This window comes from Lutra lutra, chromosome 4 (genome assembly GCF_902655055.1).
Source record: "Lutra lutra chromosome 4, mLutLut1.2, whole genome shotgun sequence".
NCBI lineage: Eukaryota > Metazoa > Chordata > Mammalia > Carnivora > Mustelidae > Lutra > Lutra lutra.
In genome coordinates this window covers 146,659,331-146,672,195 of record NC_062281.1, presented here as the reverse complement: position 1 = coordinate 146,672,195, position 12,865 = coordinate 146,659,331, and the positions used below count along the sequence as shown (strand labels likewise).

General features: G+C 43.3%; 1 protein-coding gene across 5 annotated transcripts in view; it reads left to right on the top strand.

Annotated features, from left to right (window-relative positions):
- Positions 1 to 12,865, top strand: part of PATJ (PATJ crumbs cell polarity complex component) — a 373,314-nt gene that overhangs the window by 280,998 nt on the left and 79,451 nt on the right. For all 5 annotated transcript variants that reach the window (XM_047724601.1, XM_047724598.1, XM_047724600.1 and 2 more), the window contains one exon: positions 9,202 to 9,258. In XM_047724601.1, coding sequence (XP_047580557.1) covers positions 9,202 to 9,258 — 57 coding nt within the window. The remainder of the gene's footprint in view (positions 1 to 9,201; positions 9,259 to 12,865) is intronic.

Here is a 12,865-nt window from a genome sequence, read left to right as displayed (position 1 = left end):
TAGGAAAAGCGCCTTATCCTGTCTATCTGCATTCTTCATCCAGAAACAGAGGAGGAGGATGTCCACCTCTCTGTTGTGAGGACGGAGTGTGATTTTATACATGAAATGCTTAGCACGGTGCTTGACGTGCAGTGAGGGCTCAGTAAATGTAGGTGTTGCTAGCACCAGATTGTGCCTATAAAAAGTCTACGTGTGCCAGGACCCTCATTACTCAGTACACATTTCCTGAGAACCTGGGATGGGTCAGGCTGGAGGAATGTGACGATAAATAAGACCTCTTTCATCCAGGAGCACAGCACGTTAGGTCTGATGCGGAGGTCACAATCTGGCTGTCAGAGACCGATCCAGACCTTACTTCCCCTCCACGGTGCTTTCTTAAGATGTTTGATTTTATGAATCAGGAGATATTCACATAAAAATCCTGGTTTCGCTTTTCTCCTGAAAACAGACCAGCCTGCCAAGCCACCCCATAAATCATGTATGCACTTCCCGTTTTCTTCAGTCCCTACTTTTCTAGCATTCCCCCACCCCAGCCTGCTTCCCGCATCTCCATCTCCTATAAACACCTGACTCCATATCCCGGGTCTGATACTGCAGACAGAGCTGTGGCCATTCAGGCCGAATGGCAGGGGGCAAAAGCCACAAAGTGGGCAGGGGTTGGATGGTGGAAAGCCTCGTGGACCAAGGGAAAACCTCTGGACTGGTTTTTAACTAGTGAGATGGTGAGGAATGAGATGATGAGGAAATGAGCCATTTGAAAAGACCCTTCTGAATGCCCTGTGAAAAATCCCTTAGAAAACATCAAAGCTTGAAGGCAGGGAGAGAGTTAAAAGTTGTTAGAGTAACTGAGATGAAAGTTGACAGAGGAGGATAGGGACCAAGACTGACTTCTGTGCATCGTGACAGCTGACTGGCTGGGTGGTGGGTGCTGCTTCTGAGAAAAGAAAGCTAGGAGGGAGAGCGTATTTGTGGGGAAGTGTGAATAAGGTGGACTGGGTCTAAGACAACAGGCTTGAGAGGGCTGTTCAGCCCAAAGGTAGTCAAATTCAGTCTTTTTTTTTTTAAAGATTTTATTTATTTATTTGACAGACAGATCACAAGTAGGCAGAGAGGCAGGCAGAGAGAGAGGAGGAAGCAGGCTCCCCGCTGAGCAGAGAGCCCAGATGCAAGGCTCGATCCCAGGACCCTGGGATCATGAACCTGAGCCAAAGGCAGAGGCTTTAACCCACTGAGCCACCCAGGCGCCCCAAATTCAGTGATTTTTTTAAAGATGCCTTTCAGACACTGATTGTCTCCTGCTGATCTTGGTCCTTGGCCTCCCACTCTAGAGTATGGGGATAAACTAGAAAAGGACAGCCTTTGCCTGGATCAGTCCCACCCAACTCCTCCCCAACCTGAGGCCTGCATTAGCTGAAATCCTAGCAGCAAGAGCTCCCCAGCACCTTCCTGTGCCCCTCTGCAGTCTTGGCCACACTAGGAATTACTTAGGTAAAGCTGGATTCCAGTCCTGCCTGTGACACTTAATCGAGTCTCTGTGCCTAAGTTTCCTTACCAATCAAATGAGGACAGTAATAGGCTCAATCTCCTATAAAATGTAAATGAATACACTTAGAGTGCCTTAGTGTGCCTTTTGGAGCACATGGGAAATGCCGTGGAAGCGTTAGCTGCCATTAATTTCACGAGATCCTTCTGGTGTATTGAATTTTAGATTTCCGTATAAGAAGGAAACAATTATTTAATGGCTACTGATTATGCACTTGTCACTTAGTAGGCACTTTCATAATAGTACCTAATTTATTTTGACAAAAACAGTAGTAATACCCTCCACCATTTATTGAGCATTAACTGTCTGTTAGGACCTGAACAGAGTGCTTGTCTCCATCCTCCCCATCATGAAAGCATTATTATTACCATCTCATTTTGCAGATGAGTGGCCTGAATATTCCAGAAGTTAATTCACTTGCCCAGAGGCTTAGGGGCAGTAAATGTCACAAGAAGGATTCAAAAACTTACATGTTGGACTCATATGCCGGTCAGGCCACTCTGCCTCTCCAAGAGATCACTGACGTTAACCTATAAAGAAACAGGTTTGGAGAAGTCTAGTTTGTCATAACCTATAGGTAGAGAAATTTGGATGTAAGCCACTATGTGACCCCAAAGTCCAAGCTTTCTCCTCTCTTCAGATAATACTGAAGAGTTAGACCCATGGGAATCTGTGCGTTTCCATTGATTTGTGGGAAATATGAAAAATAACCACATGGAGAGTGATAGGTCCATAATCAAAGGAGCGAGACTGATACAAAGCGAAGGTCAAGAAAAGCTTTATTTCTCGCCAAGCATCGAGAATCAAACCGACCGTTCAGGGCCTCCTCTTATAGAGAGAGCGACCCCTCCCAGCCTCACAGACTCACTTTTATAGAGCAAAGGCCATGTGGTTGAGCCTGGCCATACACAGGTGGCCAATGAGATTGCAACACACAGAGAAAGCTGCACAGTCATGCTAGGTCACACACGGGTGGCCAATTGAATTACAGTTCACCCCATAGTAGCTATTTGAACTAGCCTATCACCTTGGTCAGAATTGGCACCCAAAAGGAGGGGGCCCACACTCCTTGGTAACTAGGGAGACAGTATGCGCGCCCCACTGATTGGCAGTCTCCACCTGGCCAGACTCATCCCTGACTTTGGGCTCTGTTATCTCCACCTGATCTGACCCGCCCTTGTATTTGGGCTCTGTTATCAGGGACTGGTCGACCACATTTTACTGGTTTCCCGACTTGCTTTTAAGCAAGTTCCCCAAGGGGAGGGTGCAGGGTCAGTTTAAGTTTTACTGCATAAACAACAAAATCACGGTTTAACCGGATGGAATCGCTCTAGCTAAATCAGCCCTTCCAGAGAGTTCTTCATAAAGCAAATCTATTCAATTTCAAGGACTGCCCTTTAAAACTGTGCCATACCTAAATTTTTAGTGTAAAAATGGCTCTTCCTGTGTGACATTATGGTAATGATATATGATAGTAACTGGGAGGAGAAGACTTTAATAGGTTGCACCCTCTGAGATCACTGATACTTGACCATTTCTTGACTTACAAAATGGCAAATTCATATGCTCCAACCTATATTTCTTTGGTGTTCTTTAGTGGGAGAGAGGGGTGTCTCTATAATCCCGACATTCTTTTGAAAATTTTCTAGTTTGTGAAATCCCAAAGTCTGAAACCATCTGTTTTGCAAGTGATTCAATCAGAGCATGCAAGGAAAGAGATTATTAGTAAAAGCTGACTTTGGTTTTAAACCTGAATAAGTAGGAGGCTGATACTGTTTCTAATTTTTAAAGCAATGACATGAAAAAAATTAGAAAAACCAGATTTGTAGAGGAAGATAATGAGTTCAGTGTAGAATTTTAACTTGTTTTTTTTTTAAGATTATATTTATTTATTTGAGAGAGAAAAGGAGAGCACAAGTGGAGGGAGGGGCAGAGGAAGAAGCAGGCTCCCCGCGCTGAGCAGAGAGCCTGATGTGGGGCTCAATCCCAGGACCCTGGGATCTTGACCTGATCTGAAGGCAGACAGTCAACTGACTGAGCCACCCAGCCTCCCCTAAAATTTTAACTTTCTTTTTTCCTTCTGAAGATTTTATTTATTGCGAGAGTGAGCATGAGAAAGGGGGAGGGCAAGAGGAAGAGCAGATTCCCCGCTGAGCAAGGAGCCCTATGTGGGGCTCAATCCTGGGACTTCAGGACCTGACCTGAGTGAAGGCAATCGCTTAACCAACTGAGCCACCCAGGCGCCCTAGAAGTTTAACTTTTAAGGGAATAATATGCCATGTGATTTCTGGTACAGGTTCGTTTTATCAATTTTTATATTTTATTTTGCTTTAAAAAAATCTTAAATGAAGTATAATTGACATTAGTTTGTCAGTTTTGCTACTGGGCTTGATTAAAAATTATTCCTAAGTGTTTTTAAAGTGCTGGAATCCAAATTTGGAAAAATAGGTTAAAATGTGTTTCTGATGATTATAGGTCTTAATTCCAGGCTGGAATTCTCAGATGTATATCCTGCTCACTTTTAAACAGCTGGACTAGCGGGGCTCCGTAGCTCAGGGGTTAGAGCACTGGTCTCGTAAACAGCTGGACTGTGTACTTAAAATCCATTTTTATCCCCAACGTGTAGTCCGTCGAGAACTGCAGGATTTCTGGTTCAGCTAGGGGAGCAGATGTCACTGTGCGAATCTTACTCTCTGTTTCAGATCCTCTATGAAAACTTCATCTGTAACAAGAGCCTAGGAACTCCCTTGTAAGAAGGCAGAGACCGTTTGAGTCAGCACCGGCCTCTCTTTTGTGACAATATGCAAATTGCCAATGGCAGAGTTCAAGTGCATTCAGATATGAGGCATTTTTCACAGCTCATTGTACTTTATATCTTGTATTTCTGAAAAATCACTTGAGATTTGCCTACATGATAAATTCCCCTTTCCTGGTCATAAAAAAGACAGTAGATCTACAGCGAGGTCTGTTCCCTTCATGAGAGTCACAAGAGGAAAGCTCTTGGCTTTTTCCTCCATTCTCTCTGCCTGTGCATCATAAATGAAGAAGATAATATAGAGACTCGAGGGTAGCAGGTAAAGGTAACCTCATGAACTCAGAGACAGCAGAAATAGAGGTGCGCATTTTTTACACAAATTCCCATCTTTGACGTCTGCTAGCTTGCTTTCACTCCCAACCCCTTTAACTGGTCTCCTGCAAAGACTTGTTACGTGAAATTCAACTTGCCTGGAAGGAAGCTATTGCTTATTAGATTTTTTTAAACTGAGAAAATAATCTAACCGTCATAATTATTAGCCCTAAGGACCCTGCGAAGGAAAGGGACGCATTGGCAGAGCCCAGAACTCAGACTTTCTTACCTGTGGGTGTGCAGCTCACACATTGTTCTTTGAGCCTGTGAAGTTTTCACTTCTCTAGAGAAATCTTACTTGTCAACATGATTTTTAAGGTCCTATAATCTAAAACCCATATTGTATATGTTACCTTTCTAAGGGAGCAGAAAGTAAGTTTAGTAGGGAAGGCCTATCCTGTCCCAGACACTATGCCAGCCACAGGACGTACCCCCTTGAACAAGACACACAAATCTTATCTTGTAGGTGCTTTCAGAACTCTTGAGAATCGTGACAGCTCACGCTTTCGCGGCATTTCCTGTGTGCTCCAAAAGGCATCATTCTAAGTGTATTGATTTACATTTTATAGGAGATTGAGCCTATTACTGTCCCCTTTTGATTGGTAAGGAAACTGAGGCACAGAGACTCAACTAAGTGTCACAGGCAGGACTGGCATCCAGCTTTACCTAAGTAATTCCTAGTGCGGCCAAGACTGCAGAGGGGCACAGGAAGGTGCTGGGGAGCTCTTGCTGATAGGATTTCAGCTAATGCAGGCCTCAGGTTGGGGAGGAGTTGGGTGGGACTGATCCAGGCAAAGGCTGTCCTTTTCTAGTGTATCTGCATGCTCCAGAGTGGGAGGTGAAGGACCCAGATCAGCAGGAGGCAATCTGTGTCTGACAGGCATCTTTAGAAAATCACTGAGTCTATTTTATTTTTTATTATAATTTTAAAAAGGGGGGAAACACAAAACTACAGGCTGAATATTAGATATACTTTGAAGCTTCAATTTCGTTAATGACAAATTTAAATAACATTATATATTATAATAAACATATATAATGGAATAGTAAAAAAAAAAAATCACTGAGTCTGACTATCTTTAGGCTGAGCAGTCCCCTCCCTAGTTTGCTTTCTTTGCTCGGTTCACTTCCTTCATCTCCACCTGGCTTATCTTCTGGCTTGACCCCTGTGAGTTTGTTATCCTGATAGATCTTTTCTGGGCTCCACCTCATTTTAATCAGTAGTCTCTTCATTGCAGTTGATAAAACCTCAGCTTGACCTTACAGACAAAGGGAGATTTACTGATAAGCTACAGGCCCTTTGTACAGTACAGAGGGAAAGGCAAAGTTGACAGCCTCAGGGACCATTGGAACCTGAATCCTGGTGCCCCATAGGTGTCTGAATATGTCTTTGACTCTCTTTGTCTACAGACTTGCTTCCTTAGTGGGAATGTGGCCATCGAAAATTCCGAAGCTTCTGGGCCAGAAAGGGGCTGACTCTCTTCCCTTAGGTCCACGTTGGGAAATGCACAGGATGTTCTTAGGTGGTTCAGACGTCTACCCTTGGACCAATTGCTGTGGCTGGACAGACAGGACATGTTGATTGCCCAACTTTGGGATAGAAGTTCACCAGCTCTGATGATTATAAACTGGACATCCCTGTTATTATCTATTATATAGAATATTCCCAGTGTTGCTTTTTATATCCACTGCTCGAAAGCTTCTTCTCTTGATCAGAGGAACTTGCTTGGCTCTCAAAGCGTTTTCTTTCAGGAGCTTATAGTACTGTGCCGATGATTACAATATAACGCACATAGAACATGTTCTGTTGGGTTTGTTCCACAAAATAATATGATCTTTCCACCCTCCTTCCTCAGCCTTCTTATTTAGGGGTCTCCTGTGCAAAGTCAGCACCTTAGACTGTCCCAGAACCTCAGCTTTGAAGGCACTAAGAACTCCTTCAGTGCAGTAGTTGGAAGAGGAGCAAGTTCTAAATTTATGTTTAAACACAAAACCCGGAAGAAAGTGACATACCCTAGGTCACTGGGGTGGCTAGTGCCACGAGGTTTTTTTGTTGTTGTTGTTGTTTTTAAAGATTTTATTTATTTATTTGTCAGAGAGAGAGAGGGAGAGAGAGCAAGCACAGGCAGACAGAATGGCAGGCAGAGGCAGAGGGAGAAGCAGGCTCCCTGATGAGCAAGGAGCCCGATGTGGGACTCGATCCCAGGACGCTGGGATCATGACCTGAGCCGAAGGCAGCTGCTTAACCAACTGAGCCACCCAGGCGTCCCCTGCCATGAGGTTTTTTTTTGGCTGCCCAAGCTCAAAATAAGCCGGCATGACTTGTTCCAATTTAATGTTGTATCTAAAAATGGAATCACCATGTTGAGGCTGGCTCCTAAGGACCTCATGCGTGTCCCTAGGAAGAGGTGAACAGCACTTTGCCTTTCCCTTGTGTTTCGTCCTTGGCTAAGAGCAGGAGCTCTGCAGCACAATGCGTCTGGTTAAGTTCTGGTTCAGTATATGCTCCAGCATCTCGTGCCCCAGTTAACTCTGCAGTTTGGATAATAGCCCTTACCCCATGGTTCTGTTGTGCACACTGGCATCCGAAATAGGGATGGTATGTAGCTCAGTAATTGGCAGTCAGTGCTCAGTAAGTTTTAGCTGTCATCATCGTCGTCATGCACTGGCCCCATCCCTTGGCCCAGAGGCTTAAGGGTAATCAGTATAAGAAATGGGACAGGGGGCACCTGAAGGCTCAGTCAGGTAAGCATCTGCCTTTGGCTCAGGTCATGAACTCAGGGTCCTAGGATCGAGCCCCACATCAGGCTCCCTGCTCAGCAGGGAGCCTGCTTCCTCCCCTCTCTCTCTGCCTGCCTGTCTACTTGTGATCTCTGTCAAATAAATAAATAAAATCTTAAAAAAAAAAAAAAGATACAACATGGTGTTGCATAAATTGTGAGAAAATAGCTTCGTCGTGCTATGGAAGGGGCACTGCCCAGGGGCTCAGGGAAGAATTACGCATGAAGGAACTTGTAAACTCGTGGCTTATAATCTGTTTAGGAGCACAGTTGGGGGGGGGTTGTTGGGAGGAGTTCTTGAATGTTGGTCCCATATGGGAGAAATTGAGAGAGAATCTATATTTAAATGAGAAAGGGTTTTGGTTCTAAAAAAATAAGTGGGCAGATAAGGGAAATCACAATCCTCCCAGGGACCTGGGGGGCAGGCTCAGGATATTATGTACTGGGGTTCAATTTCTCAGGTGTAAACCAATAGGGAATTGATGAGACAGGATGGGACTGTAACCTAATCTAACAATAATGAATGGCTGGGCACGACTTGGTCACTATCTATTGTATTGTTACAAATCTGATGGGAGCCCTTTGGATTAACTAGTTCGGTATGTTCAAAAAAGAAACCAGGGAGGGGGTAGGGGATATCAGATAGTACTCTAGCATCCCCCAAAGGAGAAAGTGTCTGCCCATGTAATTATTTTCACCAGCTCTACAGTAGAGTTAGGAATGTGGGTGTATCAGACCTGGATTCCATTTACTATCATCATTAACATCTTTATTATGTATTTGTTGTTTGCCAGGTACCATGCTAAGTGCTGTCCATATATTGCCTCATTTAATCCTCACAACATCCCTAGAGCAGAACAACCTTTATTTTTTCCCATTTTATAAATGAGACTGAGTGAGGCTTGGAGATGTCAGGAAATCTGCTCAGGGTTGCAGAACTCTTAAGTCGAGGAACTAGGATCGCAAACAACTACCACTTTGCTATACAAGTCACACCTCTCGTCATCTTCAGATAGCTTACCTACCTGCAGTCTGTATGTTAGACCTGCCAGCTGGTGTCTCTCAGACATTTACCACGGGCTACAGTAAGCCCATCCTTTCTCCTATCCCAGTCATTCTGTCTCCATGTTCCCTGCCTGGTCCAAGTCCAAATGCAGGAGTTCATGCCTGAGAGTAAACCATCAGACGATAATTTCCCCTGTGACTTTGCCTGAAAAGAAGGATGGGATATGGTGGGAGGCAGACATAAGCATTCTGGTCGATGTTTTGGGTGTCAGTAAACCACCCTTTAGGTATGCACTGGTTTCCTGTGTGTTTTGGCAGTTTACTTCTCTCTAAAACCTGGACTCTGAACATTTCTGTGGGATTCAGGGCTAACTTAACTCTGTATCCTCCAGTGTCTTTGGTGACTTTCAGGGAAAAAAGTTCTAATATCAGAGTTCAAACCCTGAAAGAACTAAATATTCAATACAAATATAAATTTAGAGGTTACTAGAATGGCAAAAGAAGAAAAAAACTCTAGCTGAAGTGACCATCAGTGGGTATCTGATAAGTTTAAAGCCTGATAGCTCTGAAAGGGCTGAAAAGAAACATTTGGACATGGCAAGGCTGTATTCATTAACAAGACTTTGTTCAGATGGATGAACAAACTGGTGCTTTGGTCATTTTTGTGGCCCCGTGGTGTTTGCTATGTTGGAGAGTGCATTTGAGCCCTGAAATGCCACTAGCTGGCTGTATCTTTTCTATTTCAGGAGGACATCTCCCAGGTGGCTGGTCAGCAGAAGGCACCGGAGTGTCCAACGGACAATGTACGTAATTTCTACCCTCGGTTTTGCTCTGCTGGGATAGTGTACATTATAAATGGGTTCCAGAAGGGAAAGGAAGTGATTGCAATGCAACTTGCTGGGAGGTTATGGTGTGTCTTAGAATTGGAGGTCAGCCCATAGCCATATCATTGATTCTAGGCAAGGTGTGTGGAAATAGTCTCTGTGCATTTTCCTGGGCCAGTACCCTGAGCAGGTGTTTAAAAGTGAGCCATCCCTACAAACACATCTATACGTAAATTCTGAGAGTGCCATGTCTTACTTAATGTCATTAATAAAAATCTTAAGTGGGAGAATTTGTAATTCTATAAAAATATAAATACAGTAACTTTGGTGTTCCTTGCACTTTGAATTCACTTCTCTTAAAAAAAAACTATAAATTTCTGTCTGTCAAATTTTTGTACTTTTGTTGGTATTGAGTTTTTTTCTTTTTAAAATCTTGATTCTTATTTCTGTGTGTTAGGTGATACTTTCATGCTACTAAAATTTACATTATTACTGTATCAGCTGTTGTTATATTTAAGGAGCTAGAGCTTCCATGAGATTTCAAACACTGCCAAAGAAAATAAATTTGAAAAGTCTCCAAACTTACATACTAAAAACCCAAGTAAAAATGAGTAGGTGTAGGAGTGCCTGGGTGGCTTGGTCCATTGAGCATCCACCTCTTGATTTTGGCTCAGGTCATCATCTTAGGTTCATGGAATCAAGCCCTGCATTGGGCTCTATGCTCAGTGGGGAGGCTGCTTGAGACTTTCCCTTGCCCCCCACTCACTCACATGCTCTCTCTCTAAAATAAAAATTTTTTTTAAATGAGTAGGTGTAGGGATGCCTGGCTGGGTCAGTAGCTCTAGCAGAGAACCCGCCTGAGGTCAGTGGGCAATACCTGCTGTGAGCCTGAGTCAGCTCATTATGAAGAACTTCCAACCCCTTGAGCTGTTCCAAACCATCTATACGGTTTTTAATCAGCAGCTGGCTGGTCATTTATTATCAAAAGACATGGAGACATTGATACTATTATCAGTTGAAATCTTAAGCTGTTCTGGCATAGTGATAGGTTTATTTATGTTTTTCTCTCTTTGATCTTTTCAACAAGCTTGTAAAGTTTAGAAATACCACTACCAGGGGCGCCTGGGTGGCTCAGTGGGTTAAGCCGCTGCCTTCAGCTCAGGTCATGATCCCAGGTCCTGGGTTCGAGCCCCACATTGGGCTTTCTGCTCAGCAGGGAGCCTGCTTCCTCCTCTCTCTCTGCCTGCCTCTCTGCCTACTTGTGATTTCTCTCTGTCAAATAAATAAATAAATAAATCTTTAAAAAAAAAAAAAAAGAAAGAAATACCACTACCAGTTTACAGATGGGGAAGTTTACCCATAAGGAGGTGAGGTGACTCTCCTTTGGCCACACGACTAGTCAGCACTAGCAAGCTCAACAATTCTTATCTTCTTCGAATGGTGATTTTTGTTTTGCATCATAAATGAACTGTAGATTCTTTCCCCAGAAAAACACTGATAAACATAATTTTGGTACAACACGGGATTTTTTATAATTCCCAAAATGCCCTTTGTGGGTCTCTTAGAAACCCTGGGTAAAGAATCCATTGTTTAACTTTAAGCAGTAACTCTCAAAACAAAACTTGCCTGGGCTCCACCTAGGTCCTGATTTATTTAGTCCCTGACAATTTCTGTTATGAAGACAGCGTTTGAGAACCACTGGTTTAGTTAGGTTGGATATCTTAGAACGTCCATTCCAACTCTCATGTTTGAATAGAAGCTATTAAACAGCCAATCCAACCTTTCCTATCTTTCATTCTTAGTAGTTTGGGTTTGTGCCAATGGAAGAGTCACAGGACCACACATCCCATCCATCACCACACCCACCAACAAGAGGTCAGCCTCTAAAAATAGATGTTGTACGTTTCACTTGGTTTCTGTGGACTGTTTCCTTACTTTTTAATTGAGTTCAATCCTATCACTATCTGTTGGAAACATATCATGCACAATGCAGTGGGATGCTACTCAGATCTGGGATATAATGATTAGCACAAACATTACTGATTTAAAAATCACATGATTCTGGGGCACCTGGGTAGCTCAGTCAATTAGGTGTCCAACTCTTGGTTCTGGCTCAGGTCATGATGTCTTGGATAGGACTCTAGGCTCAGCAAAGAGTCTGCTTGAAGATTCTCTTCCTCTGCCCCTCACCCCCCACTTAGGCATGCGTTCTCTCTCTCAAATAAATAGGGATGCCAGGGTGGCTCAGTCAGTTAAGAGTCCAACTCTTGATTTCAGCTCAGGTCATGATCTCAGGGTTCTGGAATCAAGTCCTGTGTCGGGCCCCTTGCTCAGCGGGGAGGCAGCTTTTCCCTTTGCCTGCTGCTCCCCCTGCTTGTGCCTTTTGTCCCTCTCTCTCTCTGACAAATAAATAAAATCTTTTAAAAATTTTTTTTAAATAAAGTGGTTAAAAAAAAATAAGGGGCACCTGGGTGGCTCTGTCAGTTAAGCATCTGCCTTGGCTCAAGTCATGATCCCAGGGTCCTGGGATCCAGCCCCACATCGGGCTCCCTGCTCAGCAGGGAGCCTGCCTCTCCCCCTCCCTCTGCATGCTGCTCCCCCTACTTGTGCTCTCTCTATCAAATAAATAAAATTAAATTTTAAAAAATACATCTTTTTTTTTAATCACATGATTTTTTTCACTAAGAACTCTAGCAGCTTTGTTAATGATGTGCTTTTTAAAGGTGATAGAAAACAAAAGTTGGACATAAGTGCTGTATGAATTAAGATCAGGTTCAATCTCTATAAGAAGTTTCTCTTCTGTATCAAGTATGGGTACAATCAGTCTGAGGATGATGTGGTATCTCCCAGTGTCACACACTCAGGCATCTGATTACCATCCTCAAAAAAATGCATCTAGTTTTGGTCTAAGACGGCTGCTGGGGCAGTTGTCATCTGCATTCCAGTTAGAGAGAAGAGGAGGGCAGGATCCTTATCCTGCAGAAAATGACCTGAAAATTGTACAGTTCACATCTGTTTACCTCTACTGACCAAAACTTAGTCTGCAGACATATCTAGCTTCAAGGACCCTGGAAAGTATGGTCCTCAGAGTCATTGGTATCTAGGTGGTTCCATTGTTCAGTTTTCTGGTAGTAAACCCGTATTTGTCATTTTTCCACTTCCCTCTTTTTAAATCACTGAAAAAATGTCTTTGAATAAGTCTTCTAAAGTAAGTATATGGTCTTTATTAAATGTTGGCGAGAAAAACTACAGAAAAGAAAATCAACGTCCATAGAACCAGTGCCTAGCAGCGGTTTGATAAACATTTTAAATCTGTATTGTTCTGGGGCTCCTGGCTGACTCAGACAGTAGGACACACAACACTTGATCCCAGGGTTATGAGCTCAAGCCCCCAATGGGGGTAGAGATTGCTTAAAAATAAAATCCTTAAAAAATAAAAATAAAAAAAGAATTTGTAACATTCTTTCGCTACTACTGACTTTTAACCTGACCTCCTCCTCCAAATAGCTGTGATTGAGACATGTTACTGGAAAGTGGTTTCTTTGTCTGGAAGAGAAAGTAATAATGTCTCACTCTCCAGGATGTT